Source organism: Bombus terrestris, chromosome 5, assembly GCF_910591885.1.
Source record: "Bombus terrestris chromosome 5, iyBomTerr1.2, whole genome shotgun sequence".
In the NCBI taxonomy this organism is placed as follows: domain Eukaryota; kingdom Metazoa; phylum Arthropoda; class Insecta; order Hymenoptera; family Apidae; genus Bombus; species Bombus terrestris.
Genome location: NC_063273.1, coordinates 3,352,340 through 3,379,312, shown reverse-complemented (window position 1 = coordinate 3,379,312; position 26,973 = coordinate 3,352,340). Strand labels below are relative to the sequence as shown.

Sequence of the window (26,973 nt, the reverse complement as noted above, 5' to 3'; positions counted from 1 at the left end):
GATCGTCCAATTTCAGAGAAATATCTTTGTCGACCGTAGCTGCGAATTTATCGTGAATTTTCGACGATCACAAACGTATATGAAACAGAAGAAATTTAAAAAAAGAAGCGAATTTAAAGTGCGAAAAATATAGTAAAATACAATTATTGTCCTTATTTTAGCTATTATATTCGGCTTTCTTTCTTTCTCTGAAGTTCATTTCTCCTATACTTTTTATTTTCTCCAATTTATTTTTCCATATCCTTGTAGAAGGTAAAATAATAAATTCGACCACATTATCTTGGTTTAATTTTTAAATATTGACTTCTGCGGATAATTAAAATTTACTAATAAATAAGGCATTATAATTTCTAGATACATATATATCTTCAGATTGATATCAAACTATACCAATATAAGTAATAAAAGTCGAGTCTCGTAACTCTTTGTGCTAATGAGATGTAAAAATATTTCGTATAACAGAGATATTATATTCATAAGAGGTTTCTACAAGTGTTTGAACGTTTTCGTGACTTTGCTTTGTTCATCCGCATCTATAGATATAAAAAGGTAATCGGGTTTGTGGGAGGCTTTAATCAAACGGGCGTGCGAGCCAGAATCTCGCTTTAGCATTGGCTTTATCTTTGGCCGAAGCACCGCAAAAGTCGTGTATCCCTTTCGAGCCATGGAATTAATCGAGTTTCCTGAAGCATCCCAACGGACAAAGTGCTCGATGAGAGCTTTAATCTAAAGTGCTCATACACGTGTGTGTACACGCGCCAGTTTCTCCGCGCAGATAAATACGCCAGCTACTATACCATGTACTTCCGTTTGCAAACGAGTCCTCTTGTACCTTCAAGAAAATAGTGGATTTGAGACCGCCAAGATAATTCGAAGATGTCGCGTATGAATCGCGTGTGAAATAGTAGCGTATAAGAATTCAGAAAAAGGGCAGAATTTTTACAGAATGATCTATAAGGACGATGTAAGCTCGTAATTGTGCCGCATGAAACAGCCTATAGCTTGTGAATTTTAATAATATTTCTATATTTTGTTAAAATGAATTAATCCGAATAACTTCATAAACTTTATACTGTCGTATATACACGTTTCATACACATTCATATAGATTTGATATGGTCGTTATACGTGCAATACCTCTATGTATGATATACAGTTCCATGTATATTATGCAGAAGATTGGATTATAAAATAGATATAGGTGTAATCTGCAACCAAAAACCTCTTGATCTACCATTTCACAGAAGGTATCGTATCAAACGATCGCATTGAGCCATTACCCTAAAATCCTATCTAAAGCATTTCCAGGTATCCTAGTTCCCTTCGAAACGCTCATCCACCAACCACATACGCCAATCTCATCAGAAATATTATCCTAATCGTCTCCTCCCTATGTGCTGGAGAATCAGAGGGAAAGAGATAACCAATGTCAGCTTCGGTCGAAAACTGTTAATCATCCACCGATCATGGTACATAGATGTTTCATCCGTCCATCTATTGGTCGATCCACTGATTGCAAGGGTGAATGCGAGTTACAAATCAAAGTCACCATTCCACGTGGATACTGACAGTCTCGCCAGCTATTGGATGAAGATGCAGAAACACGAGAAGCGACGTTTGTACACAGCGCATGTATATGTACACATATGTAGGCATATATAGGGTGTTTCGTTTATCTTAGATTTCTTAATGCCTCAACTATTCTTACCAATATTTCCTTGAACTTTATTTCGAAAATAATATTTATCATTTGGCAATTTATATCTTATACGTGCTCGTTTGTCCCGTTCAAGTTACTCTTCTTTTCTTTTCTTTGTAACACACTTCCACTTTCCTCGACTTCTTTGTCCACGCTGAGTTTTGCAAAATTAAACTATATCTTAAATTATCTTTCAATGGAGAAATACGAAATATCTGATACTAATAATAACCGCGAAAAACACAGAAAATGATCGGACAATGATCAACAAGCTTTACCCTGATAGATTATTCGTATCGACGAAAGTAACTAAAATATTACGAAATCCAAGACAAACGGTACACCCTGTACGCGTATCCATACACACGGTCGCGCATACACACGCAGAAAGCTACCAACACCAAAACGTATGCAAACGGTGACAGTGGTGCTATCGTATAAACGGAGGGAACAGTGACGGAGGAGCAGGAAATGGGGATGGAAGAGGATCGTGCGCCCTCGCATAAATCCTACGCAACGTCGACGTATACATATTCATATAGGGGCGCAAAACCAACACACATTAATGCGCCGACGATATTAACGCAAACACACGCACACCAGGATAGCAGTAGCGAGAGGACGCGACATAAAGAAAGGCAAAAGGCGGTGTACTTTGTAATCGCGAGTCTAGAATTTTGCGCGATCTTATAAAGTGGCAAGAAAAGAGGAATTAGAGAGTGGCGGAAATAAAATGAACGTTTGACAACATTCTATCTTTGTAACGGAATGTTGCACCGAATTCGCAGAAGCTAATTAGAGATCGAAATCTCGATTTGCCTGGCCGAGATTCAAGGGAAACGTTTTGCGTTGCTTTAGAGTGTACTTGTTTGGTTCGAAGCAGCGTTACAATCCTCTCTTTGAGGGAATTTGGGGCCTGAACGCGTGTAATTGAGAAAGTGAGACGCATGTTGCCCGACCGGATAGCGTCAGTGCGTGAGATAAGAATTAGATTCATTTCACGTGTCTAATTAAAAGGAACTGTAAGGGTTATGTTTATGTTTGTTTGTTATTTGTTTTATTACGAAAGTTCTTAACGTGGTTGATGTATATAGATCGTTGAACAGTTTTCACAGATATGAGAATCGTTTTAGGGACATGAGACATTTTGGGGACGAAATCTTGAATTTTGGTATCGTTATGATTTGGAGGTATATGATCGGTATATTTTTCAATTTGAGTAATTATTCGTTTCTTGATGGGTTAGCAGAAAGATCAGAAGGTTCTTTCTGTGAAACGACGACGGTCTTGAAGTGATTCTGAGTATGCTTACAACTATTTGTAAAAATAAATTGATTTGTGGTGCAATCACAACGAAACTTATGTGTTCAATAATTATTCATAAATAGAGTAAAACATTTCTCATAAATAGAAAATACAGTAATAGAAAGATACTGAAATGAATCAATCTTTCTTTATTTAAGAGTGAAATATCGTGAATCTCGATTTACTCGCGTGCATCGAAGTACCTACTCTTCGTATTTTTGTACGATGTTTTCCCTTTTTGTGCCACGCTTTTATTAGCATAACCGCATCTACTTATATATTCGTTTAGCTCATTTATAGGTGCTTAACGACGAGAGATATCGCTGAATGCAGCCGCTTAATGAACAGCTAATTGAAGATTGGAATCTGAAAGCGAACGATTCGCAAAGCATATGGAGGCACTTTCAAACATCGTTTCTTGAAATTTCTGCGATTAATGGTGAAATGGAATTCGAATCTAAGATGAGGGAGTTTTAGAAAGTTTAAGTGTAAGGATAAAAGAGTTGAACAAGTATTTGAAGCAAACTTCGAGGAATTTTCTTTTTTAGCTCTTTAATCCTTAATAACCTTTCCGAGATCTTTTCAGATTTTGTAATTCACAGAAATATCGAACTCTATTTTATCTTCTTTAATTTTGATGGTATTTTTCACAAATGCTTCGAGACTTCTTTATGTTTTTAAATGTTTGTTAGAAGTATGCTTCTGAGCTCCTTTCTGATATCTTTTTATCTTCACTTTGAAAATATATTTACGAGTTGTGCCTTTCACACGCTTTATTCTTTTCATAGGAATTATTGTTGCGCAGCGTTTAAACTGTGACAGTTTCTTAATTTTTGTAGCTTTGAGGATGTTTCTGGAGGAGTTAGAAAAGAAATTTTAAAACATAATTCGAGAACAAAAATGCCAGACAAATTGTTTTTGGAGAATTGAACAAATTTAATTCGCTACGAAATTCAGAAAATATAAAAAAAAAGGTAAATACTTCAAACGATAATTTTCATTGTTTTATGGGATTATTAGTGATACATGTATAAATAAAAATCCACTTTTGTAAAAACCCATCAAAAAGCAAAATTTTTCACGCGATTCAATTGTCGATTAATTCGATTTGTAGTTATAGATATAGATAAAAAAGTATTACAAATAATTCGAGAATTGAATTCCGGATTGCGTAGATTTTCCAAGAATTTATTTTCCCGGTATAAATATTCACTTATTGAATATTGAATTTTCTACGTTTTTCCTCCTATTCGTATTCGACTATTGGTCGTTTGTGCTTCAATTATTAAATAAGTAAACTATTTTCCATTCTTTTCATATTCAATGAGAAACGAGGCTGATTGTCTGGACTGATAAAGAACAAAGAAGAAACAAAGAAGAACGAAAATGCGCTATCTAATAAATAAAATTTAATTTTATCATCGAACGTGATAATTCGATTGTCGAGTTAAGCGGTCGTAACGCATGGAGAAATAAATAATTTATTCAACGTCACGCGATCCTCTCATTTTTCCAGTTGCGTTTCGATTAATCGTTTTCATAATTTCTCCCATATTCCGATATTTGTATATGATAATTCACGTTCGGATCTATTTCGTTTCTCATTTGCATAGTAATCGCGACGTGCATGCAGCAAGTTGCTAAAATTATTCAAACAAAGTAACTTTCATAAAGTAATTCTGCTTTAAATTGATCCATGTCTGAAACAATAAATGTATCAGCGATGTCTATATCAGAAATAGGAAGATCCATATATATTTACATGACATTTACATATCGTTACACGATTAAATTAATTTTTTATCCCATATGCATTTATATGTATGAATTCGGTTGTGAAGCAATTTACATGTTCATAATTAAATCTCTAGAAATTTTATGTAGATATATGGAAAATATGCAACGATATTAGGTCAAAATTAAGCACTGTTCTCGTCTTCGAGACCAAATTGTAATCTACCCAGTGATACTCGAGAATAATTCCTAAAGCATTTAAGTTTCATCCTCTACATAATGTTCTCTATCTACTCCATTCACATATTCCGAATTCAAATCTCTTTCTTCCATGTTGCCTGTGTGCTCTAAAACTTTATATTCTTTCCCACATACATACATACACTTGTACACTTGTTCGTTATCGCGTAAGAGTTCCTTTAGAGATCGAGCTGATCAAAATTTCTTTTCTTCTTTTCCTTCCATATCATATTCCCGGCATAAATTAATCTGATTTCCAAGTATAAAAATCACTCTTTCTATCATTCTCTTCCTCTTTTCTTAATTTACACACTCGTACTATTGTATCTGAGTAACTACGATCTTATATAGTCTTCGTTCATTTATTTTCCTACTTCGTATGTCCTTATTCATGAAATCGTCCTGAAACAGAGTGAATAAATCGTAATATTATGGAAAAACAAGACGCAAGTGACATTACCGTGACACGAGACGTTTTCCATCTTATATTTTACAAGATACAGTGATTCGTCGAACCGTAAAGGTACACGTAAGCGAGGACGAATCTAAAAATCGGTCATAAATTTATCGCATCGAGTTCGGGTGACTACTGCTGCTACATACGATCGTATTTAAATCACAAACAGGCAGCCGACTTGATATAGGGCTAATTGAAGATCGGAATCTCGGCGCGTCTGCCGCACGTTGGGCACGCGCGAGATCGGCGTTAAAATCGACGCGGTGTCTCTTCGTTAGAGTTACTCCAAAGGGTAAAACACGAAGTAAGTAGAAACGATTAGAAATAGTTTAATGTACGATTAATATCAGACTCGTTTCAAGCGGAAAGGAAATTTCCGTGGAAGTGGGAATTTGAGCGAATGACAAGTAGATTGGGGATCGAGTGGAAGACATTGAATGTGTAATCTCTGGTATCTAGAGCATCCATTGTTAGTTGAGAGTCAGAGTTCGGAATTCAGAGAATCGGTTTGTGCCGAGTGAAAGTCATTTTAGAGTTAAATTATTTGTTTCGTTTTTTCCGACTACTTTATACACGAAGTAATTTGCAGTAAATGAAACAGTTTCTGTTTTATTATTGAATGAAGGAAGTAAATATAATTCTTCGTATTGTTCTTCATATTATTCTTCATATACGTATATGATCGCAGTATTAGACTAGAAATACGTTTCATGTGTGTGGATCTGAACACAGAGGAAATTATCGATATCCTGATTTCATTTGTTTCAACTTGCGTTTGGTCAAGTAGTTTGGCACGGCTATCTGTGGCGATTTAACTGGGTGCCTCATTTATCCCATTATGGTATTCTGTGATGAAATTCACGAGAACTACCTGGGAATAGCGATTAGTGTAAATGCTTCCACGGAATAATTCGAGAAATACATGCGCCATTACACATTGGCCGACATAGAATAACATGCACGTGCGTCATTCGCGATTACTAAATTGCTGTAACTTCCTCTAAAATTCTCATGTTGGTATTTTACACGTTTCCGAAGGACTTTTAGCACCTAATTTACAATACATTTTGTGTATTTTTGCGCTATCAAAATATCTACTCCCGTCAAACGCATAAAGATCTGTAGTTGATTCATCGAGCAAACAGAAAAATGTGCATTTCGAGTTACCATTGTGACAAATTTAAAGAAACACTCTTCGACCAATCGTCAGAAGTGTATCGTTTTAGCTTCACAAACTGCTGGAAAAAAATTAATTCGAAATTGTATTTTTTAGAAAGATCAATATTTCTGTTTTATATTTGAATTCAGAATACGTTACTGTTGGTACCAGAAATACTTTCCATGGCAAATGCAATGGCAATGTTTTCAAAACTTACAATGAAAAGTCAAAACCGATTGCAATTTTTGTTCTGCAAATTGTCAGAGAAAGCTAACGAATGGATGTAAACGATTTTTTTTTTTGTAGTCGAAAAAATGACTCAGAAATTGAGCGCAGTTCGATGCAGGAGCAGTGACAGTGGACTTCTAAAAAAAGCAAACGCACTAACCTCCGTGGATTTTCCTGTATTTTCTTTTATCGATACATGGAAATTAAATTGAGTATGGTGCGCTGTTTAATTTTCAAGCGTTTCTCTTATTCTCTCGCACAAATTGCAAGCAAAGTTGGTTTTATGTTAATAGATTTTATACAAAAGTTGCATTCCATGCAATTCCGTGGCTTCATTACCTTCGTTATATCAACCATGAAATTCGATGCTTGTAGCCGCATAGTAGCGTATTTTATTACGCGTATCGAATGATCTTGATTACAAATATTAATTAACAACTAATACCGATCAAATTCACAGACTGCAATGAAAATCATAGAAATAGTTCTATCGTTTTTATATTCATTTCCTTACGGAATTGTAAATTAATTTAATCATGTTACAAACTAGTTTATGACTGTCTGATATTTCATGCTATTATCTATTTAAGGTATTACTTGTTCAAGCTCAATAATTATAATTGAACAGTTAAAACTATTAATCGTGTCATCCCTTAACTATCGACTTTTATACTCATAGAATTAAAAGTAACTCACTTTTCCTCCGATAACGGATTAAGATAATTATCTTCGATTTAAATAATTTGAATTTTTAGAGAAGATTAGGAAGAAGATCAAAAAACGATTTTATTTGCAATGAATTACTATACTCTTGTGCTTTGTCGAGTTTTAAATGATCTAGGTACTTCATCAACCGTTATACATAGTAAAACAACATAAATATTACGCTGTACATAACATCGGTGCATTACGATTACGATACGATGAACATGGCAATTTTACGAGCACGTATTTCTAATTCCCATTCTGAATCAGCTATGGATTAAATGCGTGACTTGGAAATTTATCGTTTATATTTGTTTCACATAAGCGGCTTATCTGAACGAGATAAGGCTCGACAAATTCATAATTTAACGATACAAAAGGAACAGAAATCGATGTAAAACTTGACCATTTGCGTTTCCTATATTTCGCCATGTGCCACAATGGCAGAGTATATTTTTATATATTGTACAAAATGTATAAAAAATACGTGAAACCTGGTAAAATTACCGTAATATTGAAAAATATTAATGAAGTAGCTATTCGCTTCTAAATATCGTTTGGAATTGATCGTACAATCGGATAATACGGTTTACAAAATCGGGCATTAAATTACCAGGCAATTCGCGCGTTTTTATTAAAAGAGAAATTAAATGTACCAATTATTACCGAATGAATTAAAACGCTTGATGGATGAATATTATTTACGGTGCTTATACGTAAAAAGCTAAATCAAATACTATAAAGTTCAGTGTATGTGAAAGAGAAAAATTTGTTCACGTACACAGCTCATTTAACGTGGTTAACAAACAAAATATCTATTACTAATGAATATATTATTAATGATGAGTAATAACAAAAAATTATAATGAATTTAAAAATATTATAATAAATATTATTACTCTCCATTCTCTCAGATCATCAGCTTAAAATTCTAATTGAAACTATTTCAATTTATCCATTCTTCTAATAAAAAGTATGATGTTGTTATTACGTGCAGAACTGATTGCGACGGCGGTCTACAAGAGAAGAAGAAAAATATTTCGTATGAAGACGAATAGCTATCCACAGGTCTAAAACTTACATATATCGATCCTAGAAATAACGTCTCGGTCGGGATCTAGAAATAATATTTTTGCTTTCAGAAATAAGATTTACCTTTTATCGCGTCTAGTAGTTCTCTGTTTGAATAACCCAGTTTCGTCCCGTTGGACGATGGGACGAGGGATCGAATGTTCAAGCAATGGGTTCGATCTTTTGAGCGCGTTTACCAGTCTAATACCAGGAGCAGGGACGGGAATGCTGTTATTTCTCGTGTAAGTCTTAAGTGCACTTTGCAATTTAAATTTCGGTTGGAACGTAAGGAGGACCTTAAGTATACAGAGAATGAAATACATTAAAAGAAAAATGGTTGTAAGTAAATCTTGTGGGATAAAACAAATACTTGTATAATTGATAATTGATCATTTAAATTATTTAGATTTTAGCGCAACAATCGAATGATCAAATTGAAGAGATAAAGTCTTGTCTTTCCTCGTATCACTAGTTTTTCAATAAATAAGTAAATTATGCGAATGAAAGTTCTATTAAATGAGATATGTATCTTAAGTTTTGCAATTGCCGAGTCGCTAAGATTCTACCAAACATTAAAAAAAAAATTATACATCGACTCTTCTTTCATTTTCAACGAAAATATTAAACTAAAAACATAACAGTTTGATCTTTTACTAATTAAAATTTTACCAAGAAGTTAATCAAATTGCACGTTTCGTTTCCATTTAAGTAACAAGTTTAACTCGAATTTTGTTCGTTCCACGACCGGAGACTCGATTGGCAAAGGTAGAGCGAACTTTTCCCAGCAGTCTCTTTGACTTCAAGCAAATATCAGTCGAAGAGCAAGATCTTCGATTTCCGTACGAAGAGATGATCGGAAGTTTCGTTGTCCGAAGGAAAAAGGGGTTATCGAAAAAGAGGAGCAATGCTTTCTAGCGTAGATTTTGTCCCTCCGGGAACACAAGCAAGTCACAAAAGCCCATATCCTAAAAGTTTTAGCCGATGTGATGTGTAATCGGATCGAGACCTTATCGAGTTTTCGTACTTTCGAATTTCACGTGCCGGAACGCGAGGCACACCGCAAAATTTGCTTTTCAATTTTGGAAATTTCCCACTCAATGGACAATTTTTAACGACGCCTCGCACTTTCTTATATCGTATAAAGCACCGACAGCAGAGCTTTCGAGGCTATTCGAGAAAAGGGGACTTTTCGGTCGAGTTTCTTTGATATCGTTTATCCAAAGAATTGAATATTCTCTGTTTGAAATTGTATGCAAAGAAAATGCGATCAAAGTTAAAACTTACGTTTCCTCATGCTTATAAAGATAATGAAAAGTTTTATCAAGTTTAGATTCTGAATAATTAATAGTTTCATCAAATTTTTGAATTTTACTTTTATGGAATCTTAGCATATCCTACTTCAAAAGTTGATTCGTCTCGTTTCAAAGTTTCCTTATAATTGCATTTCGACGGAGGGAAATGTGAAAAGCAGGAAAGTATTGAAGACAGAAATAAAATAAAACGATAAAAGCTACAAATCGAAACGTTCGAACGTGATTTCAATCTCACTCCTTCAGTTGTTTTTAAATTGTCTCCGTTTAATGGTCTTGAAGTCAAACATAAAAGGGGTGCGCGTTTTAAAGATAACACGATTTTCCAATGAGGTGTGTGTTAAGTGATTTTAATTATAGTTTTTCAATAGCTTGCAATTTTCTTCGTGGTACGCGTTCACAGTACATGCATGAGTAATGGGATTTTTCAATCAACAGGATAATAGATTATTCGATGTCGATCGATGTTTGTCCTTTGTGGATTATGTTTGACGAGGGAACAAAAATGTCTATGCATTGAAACGACTGCAGCTTTTTATGGCATTAACGCGCTACTCCTGCATACATGAACAGTTTATAAAATAAAAGACATATTATAAAGACGTATTATAGGTTTTAAAATGCTCGCATAATTTCTAAAAAAAAAAAAAAATAATAAGAATATTTAAAAGTAATGAATAAAAATATTCAGAAATTTCTAGTCTTTTTAACACTCAGTCGCCCAACATTAATAGCACTCAAAGATCAATAGAAAAGCTTGATATCCAAAGATAACGATCGAGTTCATTCTTCCACGCAAAAGTTTCAACAAAGCAAAGAATATAATCAAATATTTAAAATAAGATAATACCATCCTCAAAAACAGAAGTATCGCAACTCGTAATTTATTTTATTTCTCGAGCGTGAACAAAATCTCTGCAACCTAGCTTCATCACTGAAAAGAAACGAAGGCGAGGACATTTTTCTGACTACCGTAAATTCTTCGAATGGTCGCACACACGGGCATCAAGTGGCCCAAAGAGAAAAATTGGTGCATCTCGCAGTTCGAAAACGGGTATTCATTCGTGGCAGTGGAAATCTTCCATCACATTTTTTCGAGGGTTTAACACGATGCGTAACGGGGTCGAGATCTTATCAAGCTTTCTCGTGCTTTTCGGTTCGAGCTCGTCGACGAACGAAGAATATCGTAGCCAAAAAACAACGAATTAGCTTTCTTTTTAAATACGCAATATCCGAATGTTTGCGAACAAAGATGGCTAGAAATTGGCTTCGTTTAATGTACATTTCATTGTTCGTTCTGGCTCGCAGTCAGGACATGAATTTTTTCCACCCTTGTCGGCAGCTTCACCCCTTTGTTCCCGCGTATCCGATTAATGCTAGCGCGAAAAAGCAGATTTCGCGTTTTTGTCTCAAACGTTCGCGTATACAAATTTCTGCATCACTTTGGATTAATTGCAATTCCATTGCACGAACAAAAATATGTACTCTCGTCCAAGTTTCACTGGTATTAGATATTACATGAAAGATTCGAATGTAATTCTCTTAAAATAGTATTTATGCATTGGTATGTATATTATACAAATCTGTGTATTATGATCTATAGATTGGAAGCAAACGAAATAATGTAGTTTTGCTAGAGTTTTTTAAATATTAAACACTGTATTAGGATTTCGAGTATAATTCCATTAAAAGAGGATTGTAATGGGAATTTGTAATTAATGAACGAATTTTTAATGTATATAGGTTTCATAAATATGATATATTAACTATACCCGTGATTAAATCTATGAAGGTGTTCGATTTTATTTTCTTTGTACCTTTTGATTTATTAAGTTTCATAAAGGAGAGATCGTACTTTATCATTGAGAGAAATGGTTTTAACGGAGCTATTAATCACTGATATATTAATGGTCATAGTCTGGCGTACAATGGATGCATCACCTATATCTTGCAAACTGCAAATGACGATTTCATTTCATTCCTTGTTGGAGGTAGATTTTTATAAATCACGTACTATAGTACTGCGGTTGTAAATTATATCTTATCGTAGAACGATATGATTGTTATGAAACTATAAGGCACCTGCTTCGTTCGAATTTTACAAAAAGTATAAAAGTATAAAACAACGTATTAACAGATAAGGTTTTCTTCCTTTCCATTATAAACGTTTTATTTAAAAAATCAGAATTCAGTTGAACGAGAATTCGTCTATAATGAAATTCCTGTTGAATATTAATTTAGTTCAATGCGGTGGATATCGTCAGGAAATTTTCAGGAATTTTTATTTCTCAAATGCTTCGAGGATAAACTGGTCAAGCGAAAGATTAAAGGGTGATAGATTAAAAGTGAAACAGGAAGGGAGACGTGTATGTATCTATAAATGTCGCTTGAGCGTCGTAGCCAATCGAAACGGAATTCCACTTTAATGCCAACCCCGAATGCCAACCCCCTGACGATATTGCAATTAGGCTTGTGACAGTCGATCGAACAGAGCATACCCTGTTGCACCGTATGTATAGGGTGTTGCGTCAATTTCGTGACAAATTTTACGCGAACAAACTCATATATCACGGTGAACACTTTTTTCGTTTCATTCAGTGAGTTAATAAAATACGGTATTTCATTCGCTATTTTTATGGAAATATCAAGCTAAAACTTTTATAGCGCTATCATTTATTCTGTAAACAGATAACATGGTTATATGTAACGCAATTAGAATTTCGTTTATTTTCTAACGTAGAATAGATAGAAAGAATACCTGAATATGTAAAATGTTTTCAACTATCGATCGACCAATTATAAAGTCACAGACCAATAAAGTTATAGGCAATTAGGTCAATGAGAGAGATCAAATAGTAGTACTTGAATCAAACGTACTATGCAAATTATACATCTTCTTACGATAAATTCTCGATTTTTTCCTTTATTTGTTCGTACGTACGTATTGGAAGCTTTACTTTTGTCCGATAAAACTGCATCTAATAAAGATAGAATTAAGAACAAAGTATAATCAATTATATTACATTTTTATATAATTGAGAATAAAATAGTATATAAGGATGAAAGCTTAGAATATAGGAATTCTGAAATTTCTTCGTCAATAACAATCCTCTGGCTAAAAGAAGGGAACGAAGAAATAGTCAGGATCGCGACCACATCCATGAAACTTCTGGAAAAGTTTCGCGAACGAACTAACAAACGAAGTTGTCTGGTTGTCGATTCCCATGGAAACTTGACGATTTGTGTAGTGAAACGATGCCGATCTCTCGCAGGTCGATAAGCCAGTTGGTTTGGGTATTAAATGCTCGAAAGACGAGAAATATATCATCTTTCTCCGTCTGGTTCTTCCTTTTCCTTTCTCCTTTTTCTCTTTTCTGTTCTAGTTTGAAACGTACACACGCAAATGTATCGCGTGGACGATATAAATTTTAGATTGACGAACGGCAGAATTTTTATGGTCAAATTTTTCTATCCCGTCCGTTGCGTCAGTTCTACATCTTCCGATGAATGTAAAAAATGCGACCTATCCTGCACATCGTTTCCATAAATATTATTTCTTTTTCCATTTTCAATAAGAGAGTTCGCGAATTTACTCGTTTGTGTTATCAATATATCGATCGTCTATTACTGCGTCAATTTAAAACCAAGGAGTAAATTAAATTGTGAAAACCAGAAATGAATGATAATTATTGCGCTATGATAATTTAAAATAGAGAATTATTTAGAACATTGGAAATTGTGATTGATAAATTGATGATTAGGACTATGAAACGTAATAAAACTTCAATTTAATCAGCACGATATTTCAAACACCCCATACAATTCCTGTATACATGTATAGTTAATAGTATAAAGTAACTAATTTTATTTATAAAACTTATTTTTATACGGTAATTAATCAGAAACCTAAATGTTTCTCCCAATAAATTATACCAAACTCAAGTTTTTCAGCTTTCACAAAATCAAACTTCTCAATTACATACCACCCTCGCTTATTCAACAAAAAGAGTTCTTGACGTTTAAAAAGAATTCATTTTCTAAAATCTGTTCACCAAATAACCGTGGATATTCGACCTCTCATTCTCTACGCAACAAGCATGAGAACCTAATCCCATGGAAGATGGGAGAGAGTCGAAGCGTGGATCATGCAATTACAAGACGCAGATACCAATCGCGATCCATACTCCTCGTATCGATAGCGTGTTCGATATCCGCTGGTAGCTGTATTTCGCATAATAAAACGTTCGTTAACGAACCGGTTGCCATAGTTTCGTGGCGTGGCAGATGGAGAATCAGGTCGAGGAGAAACGGCCCTGGCTTCGCCTCTCCTCCGGAATTAAATTAATTAAGCCAGATTATCTCGACGGATGTAAAAAAAACTTCAATAGAAGCGGCGTGGACGGACAAGTTTCTGCGGCAGACCGTCGAGGAGAGACTGGAGAAGAGAAAAAAAAGCACGTCGTACTTTTAATTTCGTTTAAGTCCATCGTGGCCACCTTGGGACCTCGTCGCTGGCGAAAGCAGGTGTTAAGATCCTTCCGTGGTCACATATTTTCGCCTTTCTCCGTCAATTTTCATTTCGAAGTTTGGCTGACTCGCGTCTTTGCACCTTTTCGTCCCGAGACGATTAAGAGACGCCACTTCCTCGAAAAGTGACGCACTTAGAGCTAACTTTTCTCACCTGCCGTCTACTTTCGCCTCGCGAATAAACAGCGAATAAACGTACATAATCGCGAGATACGTATTTTTCTAAGAATAATTATTTTCCGAAGCAAAAGTATTGAAAAAGACAGATTGATTTAAGAAACTTTTAAAGACTGGAACTTTGCGCTTTCTGAATATATGGTAATTTTAACGTTTGAATAGAAGTTGGAAGTGCATAAATGAAAACTAAGTTGGGGCTTGGAAGCCCTATTTTCCGTTTATTCGTTTATAATTATTACTGACAAGGCCGTAGGGTTGAGCGCTCGAGAACTTTAATGAAATTTAAAGGGCGAGTGCAGGGGTTAGAAGAATACCTTCCGTGGGATATTTTATTTCAACGAGAAGTTTCCGTGTTTACATATTGCAAGAAAGCCTATTTCATCTTTTTGCGTCTGACTTCTTTATATGAATTTTTATAACACGAGTTAACAATTTTTTGGGAGATATAAAAGTAAAAGAAATTTATTGTTCTTAATTATCGAAAAGTACAACAATCTAAATAAAATGATTCAAGCCAGAACGAATCGTTTTAGTTCTCCAACCTTCGTCTTCGTCGTTATTCATCTTGCTTATTCGTATTGTATCGGATTTGATTTTCCAGCGCTGTTAACGCTATTACCAGGCACGTCAGTGTCTCTCGGTGGGCTTGACTGAAATTTTTCAGGGAACTAACGCGCGTGCAATCATCTTCCACGCGTCTCCGCCTCCCTGTGCTCGTTTACCTGCACACCGGATGTTCGTTCGCCAGTCTCCCGACAATAACATACGCGTCACTCATGCTGGAATACATTTTCAAACTCCCATTTCCTGTCTCGTGGAAAAGCCCTTCGATCGTTTCAGCCTCTACCAGCCGCGGCGAACTTTACGTTCGATTCAGGATATCACGTTCCCTCGCGTGTATAGGTCGTTTCACTATTCGTGTTTCGGGATATAGTATAATAAGTATATCGTGATAAAGTACATTCGTTAATTTCCGTGATTTATTCTCCCATTTCGTTTTAGAAAGTTCGAATTAATTTTGAGAGATCAAAGTATCGTAGGATTAAAGAATTCCAAATTGTTTGTTAAGGCAAATGAATGTAAGATTTATATAGTTTAGAAATAATTCTTAAATGAGTTATCGGTATGTTATAGAAAGTACATTATGAAAATTCGAAGAAAGACTTAATTTTTCTACAACAGCTACACGAGTCATTCTATTTTTAAAAGTAGTCGATCAATGAGTAAGGTTAATTGAGTAGAGTAAAATTATATTGCATTTATAGTTGTATTATACTTAATGTTGGCCTCGACATCATATTATAGAAATTTATATTTTCTTCGTATTTGTAACTAATGCAAAATTTACGAGTCTCTTGAAATCGATGAAAAGATTCGAGGAAAATGTCTCGTGACGGAATCAATGAAACGTCCTGTATATCGTCGAACGACGTTGCACGCGCGATGTATAAAACGCGAAGTGCGGGCCGCCTTCGGGGATTTTAACATCTGCACTACTGTTTATTGAAATTACAACACGAAAGAAGGGGGCGGATATGGAAGTGAGAAATTCCACGCATTTATTCGGCCGCCTCGGAAGGGAGTTACCAGAGGAAAGAAATTACAAGAATCTCGAACAGCGTCGAAGTAATAGGGCGTCCTGTTAAAATGAAAAATAATTATGCTCTTGTGAATGGGACTAAAAAGTAAAATATTCCCCGTTGCAGATGTTGAATCGATGTTTATTTGCTTCCACGTCATGAATATATTAATATGCTAGTGCTATCATTAATCACCGTGATTCATTATCGAGCACGTTATTAAATATATTAGATAATTAACATAATTGATTAAGCTGCATACCCATAAATGTTTGCACAACACTGTTAACTTGTGTACTTTTCTACATGCATATCGCATAGTTGGAGAATTTATAAATGCTGTAATCTAATAATGATCGTTACGATCGGATTATATCTGGCTTTGGTATTGATCAAATTTCCCTTAAACGAAATTATTAATGGCAAAAAAGGATAATATACGTAAGATATAATTCATTTATAGAAATATGTAATGATACGTAACAATGTGACACGATTTGCAAATTGCCACGAGTTTCTTTTTTACCGAAAGAAAATGTATTAATAATTCATGAAATTATAGTGTGACAGAAATTGAACTACACTTTTATAAAACCTTGTGATCGCTTAGTGCATATGATTCTAACTATAATTCTGTCCTAATCGTAAACGAACATATCTAAATCGGTACCAAATTCCCATCTAAATAAAGTTTAGCGCTATCACGCAGAAGAACTAGCACAGTGGCAGATAAATCTAGAAAGAGAGAAAGGAGACGTAACGGTAAAGAGAATTGCATTGGCTATAGCGCAAAAAACGTGGTCGAATAATTAAAAGCTCGCCGCGTTTCCTTCACTCTGGAACAATTGAAATAAAAGAGCATCTCTGGTGGTTGCGGGACCGCGCGGAAGCAACACCGGAAACGAACAGAGGAAGCATCCGTGTATATGCTTATAAATAATAGAACGGAGACGCGAAAATATCATAAACAGTGGAAGGAAGGAAGACAGCCGCACCCCGGAGAAAAGTGGGTCGTCTCTGAGAAAAGGCGGATGATAAACGAGCGTGGTAGCGACGTGAGAGATGGAGGGAGGCTGGCAGAAAAATAATGCGATTCTCGCGTGAGCACGATGGATTCTGAAATCGCGGACGCGCCAGCCGTGCCGTTGGAAAGTGTCGAACGAGGGTAGGAAGGAAGGAATTAAGGAGGGTGGCAAGATGATGCGAGACATCGTGGCCAATAATTGCAGCGAAAATTACTATGGCGTGCGGGCGCGATGAAAGCCTTGGAATGGGCCTTTCATGCTTAAATGATGGATTCTTTGTTGAAGTTGGTATTTTTAAATATTGAAATTTCAACCTGAATTTGCAGCAACGTGATATTCTGAATCGAAATATCGAAAATGTTCTTGTACGAATATATAGACATTCAGATGTCATTTAAAGAAACAGATACGTAATTTGTGTGATTTTAAGATATAAATCTCGGTGAATTCGAGATAGTTACATAAATTCATAATTAACAAATTCAAAATTCGAGATAATAAAATAAATAGATAAATAAATAGATAATAACATAAATAGAAAAATGTACAGTCATGAATTATTTAATATTTTCAATTTCATTAGTAATATACATATATCTCGTTAAATTGAATTCATATAGATAACTTATTTTATCAAAAGTATGATTAAAAAGTACTATTGTATGTTAAATTCAATTGTCTTCGTCTTCGACAAGAATTGTTGCTATTTTCGCTCTTGTGAGTAATTTTACGAAATGTTGCCTGTAATTGTCAATGATACATCGCACAGGAAGATGGGAAGAAGGAAGCGTTGGTTCACACGTGGATAGGGAATATGGTGAACGAGCAGTAAGAACGAAGAAAGATGCAAGAGGGTGAAAACGAGTCCAAGTGGTGCCGTTCGTCGACATACTCCTATCGTCGGAAACGACGATTTGTCAAGGAAGCTCGTTCGTCCAACAAGAGATAACACCGAACTTTCAGAGGCGTTGTGAAGAACGAACATCCGTGAGCTAGTGGCTAACAAATGCGTTTCCCTCATGGACCGTGTCTGGAGCCACTTTGTTATGATTACAAATAGTCGCTTCCTCTGTGTACGTGCATCGCAAGTGTGATCTAGGTATAAAACGTGTCAAACTTTTGCGATGAAAATTGAAAAATTTCTAAGTTATAGAAGCAAGTCAATTTTTTAATAATACCATGCATAAGATGAAAAATTCTTACTTTAAGAAGGATAGAATTATATTTGTAGAATTGCTGCTTAGAAATTTTCTAACAATTCTAAACACATCTTAAACTTTCCTTTAGGAATTGAGGAAAATTTTCAATGATGCTAAAAGACGTCGAAACATTTTACATTTTCTCTTTTTTATTCCAAATTCCTCGGAATAGTTGAACTAATTCTTGACTTTAAGTATTTTACTTAATTTTATTGCATTTATTAACTATATTCTGATTTGTGCAAACTATAAATAACTGTAAGCAGACAATTAAATAAATTCCACGTATCGCTCTTTAATAACAATTCATTAATAATTCTTAGATTCTAAATCTTACAATTTTTATCTTTATTTCTTAAAGCCTGCCAAAGAAACAAAATCTACAGCTTCAAGCTTTAAACAATCAAAATAGAAAAATCAAAGAAAAAAAATGATCCACGTGCTCTCAGCGCCGAAGTACCACGCTCAAAAGTAAACGGCGTTAAAGATTCAAATTGAAGCGGGCTTTCGCACTCCTAAAAGATTTATACGTAACGATCGCTTGAACGAGAACAATCGTGATCGTTCAGCAAATTTTTCCGACCCCCGCACGTGCATCGGTGTATTGAAATAACACAATATCATTGTGCTGCTTCGAAACATGCTCGAAATCAGAATCTCAAAAAGTCAATAGCGATCCAAAGCTCGGTAAAGGGCCGCTTTGTTTCCAGCCATAAACGAGTTTCTGTGAAAGCCGTGTCTCTTTCCAACGCCTTTATGCGGCCACAAAGTGTCCGATATTAACAATAAACGAACGTACGCCGGCCGATTTCCGTTCCAAGCAGAAAATTAAGGGGATCGAAAACGTACGGATATATATTTAGGAGACAAACATTGTACGTTACAAACGTATGCAATCTCACGCCTTTAATTCTTCATACGGTATAAAATACACCGAAGGGCTCCGCGTTTTCTCCTAAATATTTAATTATAATTATTCGATATTTACTCGGCCACGTTAGTTAACCGTGCGCGTTTCGTTTTGTTTCGCCCTGTGTCGCTCACCCTCGCACCGCATGGGGAAGATTTAAAGCGAATTAATTGGGAAAGAATATGGTGGGTTTATTTTATGCACCTTTGTGAGAACGACGGACCAATGAAAATTATTTCTGATTGACTTCTACATTCGTATATTCGTTTTATTGGTATTTTTTATTTTCTTTCGTTCTGTATTATAGCCACGTTAAGTTCCATGAGCTACTAGCGACGTAAAAGAATTAAAAGATAAGATTATGTACATGATACTATATAATTTAGAACATTTTAAGTGATTTAATAGTTTTCGTGTTGAAGTTCTTTTCAATTGTTTTATCAATATCATAAATGTTATAGTTATTTACTTCGAACATATAAGTTTCAGAAAATTACAATTCTATTGTTTTAATAAGAATTTTGTGTCTGTATGTTCCTGGATAACAGGTTAATCGTAAAATAAACGTATCTGAATTTGAGTAAACCAAGCTGGAAACGATTACCAAAGAACGAACGCAGTAAATTCCTCGTTAAATATATTATCAAATTTCACAGCCATATTTGCAAGATATTCTGCTGTATTAAAAAATATTCCTCAACATCGCGAAACAATTAATCGATTAAAAACACAACAAACAAAAGGTATAATTCTGGAATTATTTTCCCAAACAAGGAAGGAAAAATAATTCCGCTAACTTCATATACAAATTTACATAGTCGAATCCAACTTTTACGTACAGAGGAACAACAATTCACCGTGATTTGTTCTCGTAACGCAACAATAGCCAACGAACGTGGCAGCGAGGTAGCGTAAAATATCTTGCCCGATCGTTCTACCCTGTGTCAGCTCGGAGGGTGAGAAAAACGCGGTGGTGCCAGCGGAAAACAACCGGCTACTGATTACAGCGATGACAAATGGTAGCGTGGGAATTACGAAATGAAGGTTTAATAAGGTATGAGACGGATCGGGAACGTCCGCGCCGCCACATTCCCTGTGCTAATTAACAAATCCAATTTTAATCGACGCTCCAATTCGTGCTCGCCACCCCCTGTAGATGTCCCACGGTCCATGTTCGTCGCGCTCGGGTAAAAGTGATTAGCGGCTGCCTCCGTGGCGAAATTATTTCGCGTCAGCTGGATCCGAGCTGTTTTTTTCTTTCTTTCGGCTTTGGATTGGACACCGTGGTTGCCATAAAGTGCGAGGGTCGAAAGCTGTTTACGTAATAAAATAAGTGTGCGTACGCTTGTTTGTAGAGTATTGAAATTTGAATATGAAAATTCAGCGATCCAGGCACTTTATTAGTTTATTTCTTTATGGTTTGACTGGAAATACGACTAAAGGGTAAAATAAAATTAATCGTTTCAATCGTTTTGGATCCGAGTGTTCGAATAGTTTTAAACTTTAACAAATTTAACTTTGCGAGTGTTTTTTTAACTCTCGTCTAATAAATAAAATGGTTTCTCTTAAAATACAATAATTTATCATTTTAAATCTTAAAATATTATTTAATTTCGTCATTCTTTTATTTTATCCCCCTTATGTAAATATACATTTCGCTGATTGAAAGTAGAGAATATTCGCAACAATCTAATCGCAAACATCATCCACAAATTGAAAAATAATACGTCTGGCTCTCTATACGAAATTAACGTTGCGACTGGTCCTTACAAACAAGTCAGAATCAATGAAACCACGTAACATAAATGCGCATATCCCGCACATATCTCTTGCTTGCCGTCAGTTGTCCGGAGATTTTTCGACTGGGTGCCGTCCGTAATAACCAAAACGCTTGCACAGGAACGAAGGGAGCATTGAATGGCCGGCCTTTCCGCGATCACACCCGAATAATTCAGGAAACCGAGTCCGAGGATCGTTCGGAAAGCGATGACACGAATGGCATGCCGGGCGTGTCCGTGGTAACCCAATGGGACCGGTCTCTTAATTAAAAATCGTGAAATCCGGCCCCCGTCGTGTCCCTTTGTTACCGCTCTCGTCATTCGTCGTTCCATCGAGTAGAATAAAAAAAAAAAAAAAAAAAAAAGAAAAAAAGAAATAGAAGAAAAAGAGAGAAAAGCAAAAAAGGTGAACGTACCGTCGTCTACGGTTTTCCCATGGTGTGTCGTCGAAAAACGATCAGCAGGCAGGACAACCACTGCTCGCATCCGCCATTCTTTCGTTGGTACGCGTCTACTCTGGCGCTCGCGCTCTTTTCCCCTATTTTTCTCTCTTTCTCTCTGTATTACCCTTTTTTTTATTGTCCTTCTTTCGTTCTTTTTTCCCCTCCCTCGCGTTCTTTTTTTTCCTGCATTTTATTGTACTTCATGCGGAACGTTCTATCCGAATTTATCGTCTGGATATTATTTCTCCTGAGTTTAGAATTGGAGGAGATAAATTACCGCGGCAGGAATCTGATAGTTTTGCAACAAACCCGAATCTTCGGATTTGAAAAATGCTCCCATTAAAGAAAGAAAAAGAAGGAACGGCTGCCTCCGTTTTTCTAGCAGTCGGTGTAGAAAAATTCGTTGAACAAATGTCAAATGTATCAATTTTTTTTTTTTTTTTATATTGGTCTCTATATCCAATAGTTCCAATGGAAACTTTTTCTAACACTAACATCTGCCGCAGTTTGTATAAAACTATACAAAATCCAATTACGGTCGTACGTTTTATTTTCCTGTTTTCTTTCTATATAACTCGATCCAAATAAAATAACGCGGTTCGCTTGCATCTTCCTTCATTGCACGTCGCCACGGGGTTCCGATCTCGAGAAATTGGCGGTAGTACAAACGCAGCTCACATACTACGAGATCTCCGACTATAAAACAATGCGTACAACTATAGTGTACCATAGCACAGCTGCGTCGTCCAGTATATGCGTTGGCTATCAGTTTCATTGTTCGCTTGGTGGCCACGTATCGTGCGTTTAGGCGTGTGCATGTGCGTAAGCCAACTATATAGCGCATCGATATTATGGGGCGATTCTTTCGCAAATATTACGACGGTCGTTAAAGTTCATGGCGAATGGAGTTTCTTGAGAAGGGAAAAGCTCGCTCTTCTGTATTATTCGTTCCATTCGATCGATAAAGATCGCGTTCGTTTAAAATTTGGTCATCGAGTAGCTGCGCGAAATTCCGACTCTTCGAATATCGTCCCGCTTTATACAGTACAATGTATTTGAATTATATTTATAATTGAGGAATTCGAAAGACGTGAGAAAAAGAAGCTGAAAAAGCTAGAATTTCAATTAGATTTCTCGTCAGGTTATTTCTAAAGGATTTGCGCGCGTTTATGCGGAACGAAGTGAACTTCTTAGAAAAGATCGTTAAACACTGAAACGAAGTTGTCCATTTTCAGGTAGATTTTCAACCTAGCTTTAATCGATTAAGGTTTCTAGGTCATCGTCAAATTTTTTCCGTAGGATTATTCTTTCTCTGTTCTCTTTTAAACGAGACAGGGACTCGAAAAGTTTCGGGAACGAAATAAGAAAAATAATCCACGCTTTCTCGATTGTTTTATAAGTTCTTTAAATAATTATTTAATCTATTTCATAGTTTTTCATTTATCTCTAGGCAATTAAGACATATTGTTGTAAAGTTATTTCTTCACAGTTATTAAAATCAATGCTAACTGAGTTTTTTCATAAACAACGTTTTTTTGTATTTTTTATAACTTTAAGATAAATAAAATCAGATAAATTCAATAGTCGTAGGATTTGTCCGAGAAACACGAATAATTACTGATATCTTTGTTCTCTTTGTATATTTTACAGAGTGCCACGTCTCCTGGTGCCAGTAACGACGGCCTCACAAAGCAACAATTGGAGCTTATTCAACAGATTATGCAGCAAACGCAACAGCAACAACAGCAACAAACATCCGCGCAACAGCCTCAGCAACAACGTAACAATTCGTCAAGCACAGTCACAGCACAGATTCCAAAAACGCAAAAGCCGTCCGTCAAGTCCACGACTTCATCTGGAAACGTTTCGAATAACAGTGGAAGTTCGAATGCAACGAACAACGCAAGATCCAGTCCGAAACCCAAAGTCTGGAGTCACGTGCAGGTGAGTAAAATTTCGAAAAATTATCTCGCGTTCAATCATCTTACGTTAAATATTGACGCTATAAATGTGAATCTCTATCTTAGCAGAAAACTAATTTCCTTTACTCTTATTAATGTTTAAACAATTAGAAGAACGTATGTTGTTTACAAAAACATCGACAGAAAGCTGAAAGAAAAACCTAGGCACAAAGTTTTAAAGGTTTCTCCGAAACTTCTTCCGTTTTTATTTATTCGTCAAAGAAACTTGCTCTCAAGATATTGCGTGTATATATAAATGTACGTTTATCAACAGAGTAAGAATTACAAGGAAAATATCAAAGCAAGAAAATACAAGAAAAAATTCTCAGAAGAGTACAAAGATTTTAAATCTAAAATACATTACACATAAATATAATAGTCGATGACAATACGCAATATACTCGTTGAAATTACTGTCTGGCCAGGACGTGACGCGCGACAAAGAAATATCTTGTTGACTATTACTTAATAGCAGTTGAACATTGTGACGTTGCAAAGTGCATACATTACTCGGGATATTTCGCGTCGGACGCAAAAGCATTTTAACGAGATAGCAGACGGTACTGTGCCTAATGATATATTTTGTCATTACAACTAATCAGCGTGACCCGTTAAAATGCCGATAGCCAGTGTTCAAATTATGGAAGCGAACATGTCCAAGCGATCCGTTCTCTGCTAACTACCGTTTTTTGGCTGCGATAATTTACCAATTTACATTAGCTCCCTTTTCAAACGTCCATGATAATTAATCTGTTATTCCCGCTCTCAGAAGTTGGTCGTTTCGGTTTATTCGGTTAAATTCTCAGAGTTCTATTAACGCGAGTCGGTATGATCCAGATAATCCAACTCTTTGATCAAATGGGCGAAAATTAATAGGTGAAAAGATTTTTTGTAACAAATAAAATTGACGAGAACTTTCATTTATTAGATATTTATATTAATTTAGAAGTGAACGTGAAATTTAATGTGAATTTGAAGCTTTTTGGAAAGAGAAGTTTTTCATTGTTCTGGTTCCGGATTCAATTCGAAATAAGGTTATTATATGGGTAATTTCTGTAATGACGAATGCGAGATTTCGGGGATAAAAATCCACAAAGGGAGATTACGTGGAAGGTTTGGAATTTTTCCTCAGCGGTTTCGCTGATCATAACGTTAAATCGTGACTTTTGTGGGTTATCGCTGCAACTAATTATATTTTCCATGGCAAATTGCTAGCAAAAATTATAAAGCACAGCGGAGAACGTTTGCGAGTCTGCGTTAAATAAGATTTATTGGATTTCACGAACGCTGGAATAAGATAAGGAGATTATTGGCAAGCGTTGTTTTAGTATTCGTTTGGTTCCTTTTGTAATCGCGCCAATAATTAATTACAAAAGGAATTGTCTTGTCGTTAATAAAATTATGTGTAATTTGAGATATCGGTTCTACACACCGTAAATATAACTGGAAAAGTGGTTTCAAAGTTTCAGTCAATGACGTGTTTCGTATAAAAATAGTAACTGGCTATTGGGCTATTTCCGAGTGAACGTTTAATAATGAATCAGCAACAGAGGGATTTGGAGTAATCCTGTCTCATGCAAGTTAGTTTCGACTGGTCGCGTGAAACAAAAGCAATCACGATCCGTAACATCGGTACATTTCTCAATTGTTGATACAAGAAATACAATCGGCAAACAGCCACGTTGTTGCCACAAGGAATTCAGTTTCCAGCCACCTAAACATATCAGCCATGCGTCTTGCACGTTGACTTAATCGATCTAATAGTAGTTACTCGGTCCACCGTGGGGACAAATTGTTTACCGTTTGCTCCAATCTATGTATAAGAACAATAAACGCTAATCGCGATGCATTAGCAAGAATCAACATCCCTTGAGAAATCCCCGAGGTATCCTTTGCCTTTAATTTTTGTTAACACAATTTACACAGTTCTACACTGTTCACGTATTTACATATTTTGAGTATTTTCGATTTACTAAACGACTATTAATTCGCGATCGAGATACGATCTTCACAGATTTATGGAATATAAATATTACACGTAGGTATAGAAAAAAAGTTGCAGTATTCTTTGTTTGACGCATTCGTTTAAAACGTTCTGGGTGTTAATATTTTTATTTCGGATAAAACCAGCAACGCGAAGAACGATTAAATTCGCGTGATTATTATCGGGCTTGGAAATATAGAAATTTAAGGATATAATAGTTTAATTAAATTCAAATATACGTCGCCTATTTAAAATTTATCGATCCTGTTTGAATGAACGTAAAAATGAATTTCATGTATACACCTTTGGAGAATATTCCAATGTTCCATTGAGAATACTGTGGCATTCAGATTTCTTTCTACCCTTTGGTAGATTTTAATTAAAATATAAAGAAGGTACGGACGTTACTAATAAGTATTATAACAAAGGAAAAGAATCAGTTGTTGAAGGGAGCTCCTATATTCTACAGACTGCAACATCTACTATGTCGCGCCATATTTTACGTATAATTTGCATTCCTTCTCATTAAGAAAGCATTTTTCTTACTCTTTTAATATTTACGTTTCTTACATCGGTCGAAGCATTCGATTAATCAAAGGACGTATGCAAAGATCGCCTTTCGTTTACTATCAAAATGCCTACGTTCCCTGTTTTATCACGATCTTCGTATTTTGAACAAGGCAGAGGCCGTCCCAGTGGCACCGGAACCTTTACCGCCACCTAACTTCATTACGTTAATGGCATAATAACCATTGTGGCCGACGGAAGGGCTTACGCGCCGAAACGTCGACGTCCCTAAACAGAGCAAGAAGCGAATTCGCTCCGAAATCGATCGGTTCGCCATTAATATGTATGAGATCTTCGCCGATAGAACGACGAAGCTGGATGAACGCGTCCTCCGCCCCTTCCACCCCCTTTCATTGGAGAGTAGGAACGAAGAAATCGTTGGAATCGTCGTTACCATAGGAAGACGAGACGGGGACCTGCTCATAATTGGCTAGGAATTCGCGGGCCAACGAATTCTCACGGACTTTCGGTCTGCCTTCGTCGAGACAGGGAAACAATCGACACTGTCGGGATGCATTCGAGCTTTATTCCATTCCGCGAGATCAAAGGATGGTTCCTATTACTCTGGAGAGAAATACTTTTACCCAGTGGATCAATTCAGAGCAGTTCTGACGACAAAGATATCGTGGATGGATTTTTACAGTTGTTTAGAGGAATTATTTTTCGAATGTTTGCTTAGAAGTTTGATTTCTTTGTGGACAATTATCGATTTTTCGATTAGAGATTGTATTGTGATAGAATTGTACTTTTTAGGATGTTAAATGTAGGATATTCTGCGTGATGTTTGAAAATAAGCGGCTGGCTCTTGAAGGGCTTATGCTACTTATTGGAAAGAATAAAAAGACTGCTTGATTAATGTAGTACTTAGAGTAAGGATTTTGTGAATTTTATTAAAGAGATCGTTTTTCAAACAT

The 26,973-nt window shown here is 35.8% G+C and overlaps 1 protein-coding gene across 5 annotated transcripts in view; it reads left to right on the top strand.

Moving 5' to 3' along the window:
• Window positions 1-26,973, top strand: part of LOC100650807 — a 587,269-nt gene that overhangs the window by 471,075 nt on the left and 89,221 nt on the right. For all 5 annotated transcript variants that reach the window (XM_048405682.1, XM_048405681.1, XM_048405684.1 and 2 more), the window contains one exon: window positions 23,198-23,491. In XM_048405682.1, coding sequence (XP_048261639.1) covers window positions 23,198-23,491 — 294 coding nt within the window. The remainder of the gene's footprint in view (window positions 1-23,197; window positions 23,492-26,973) is intronic.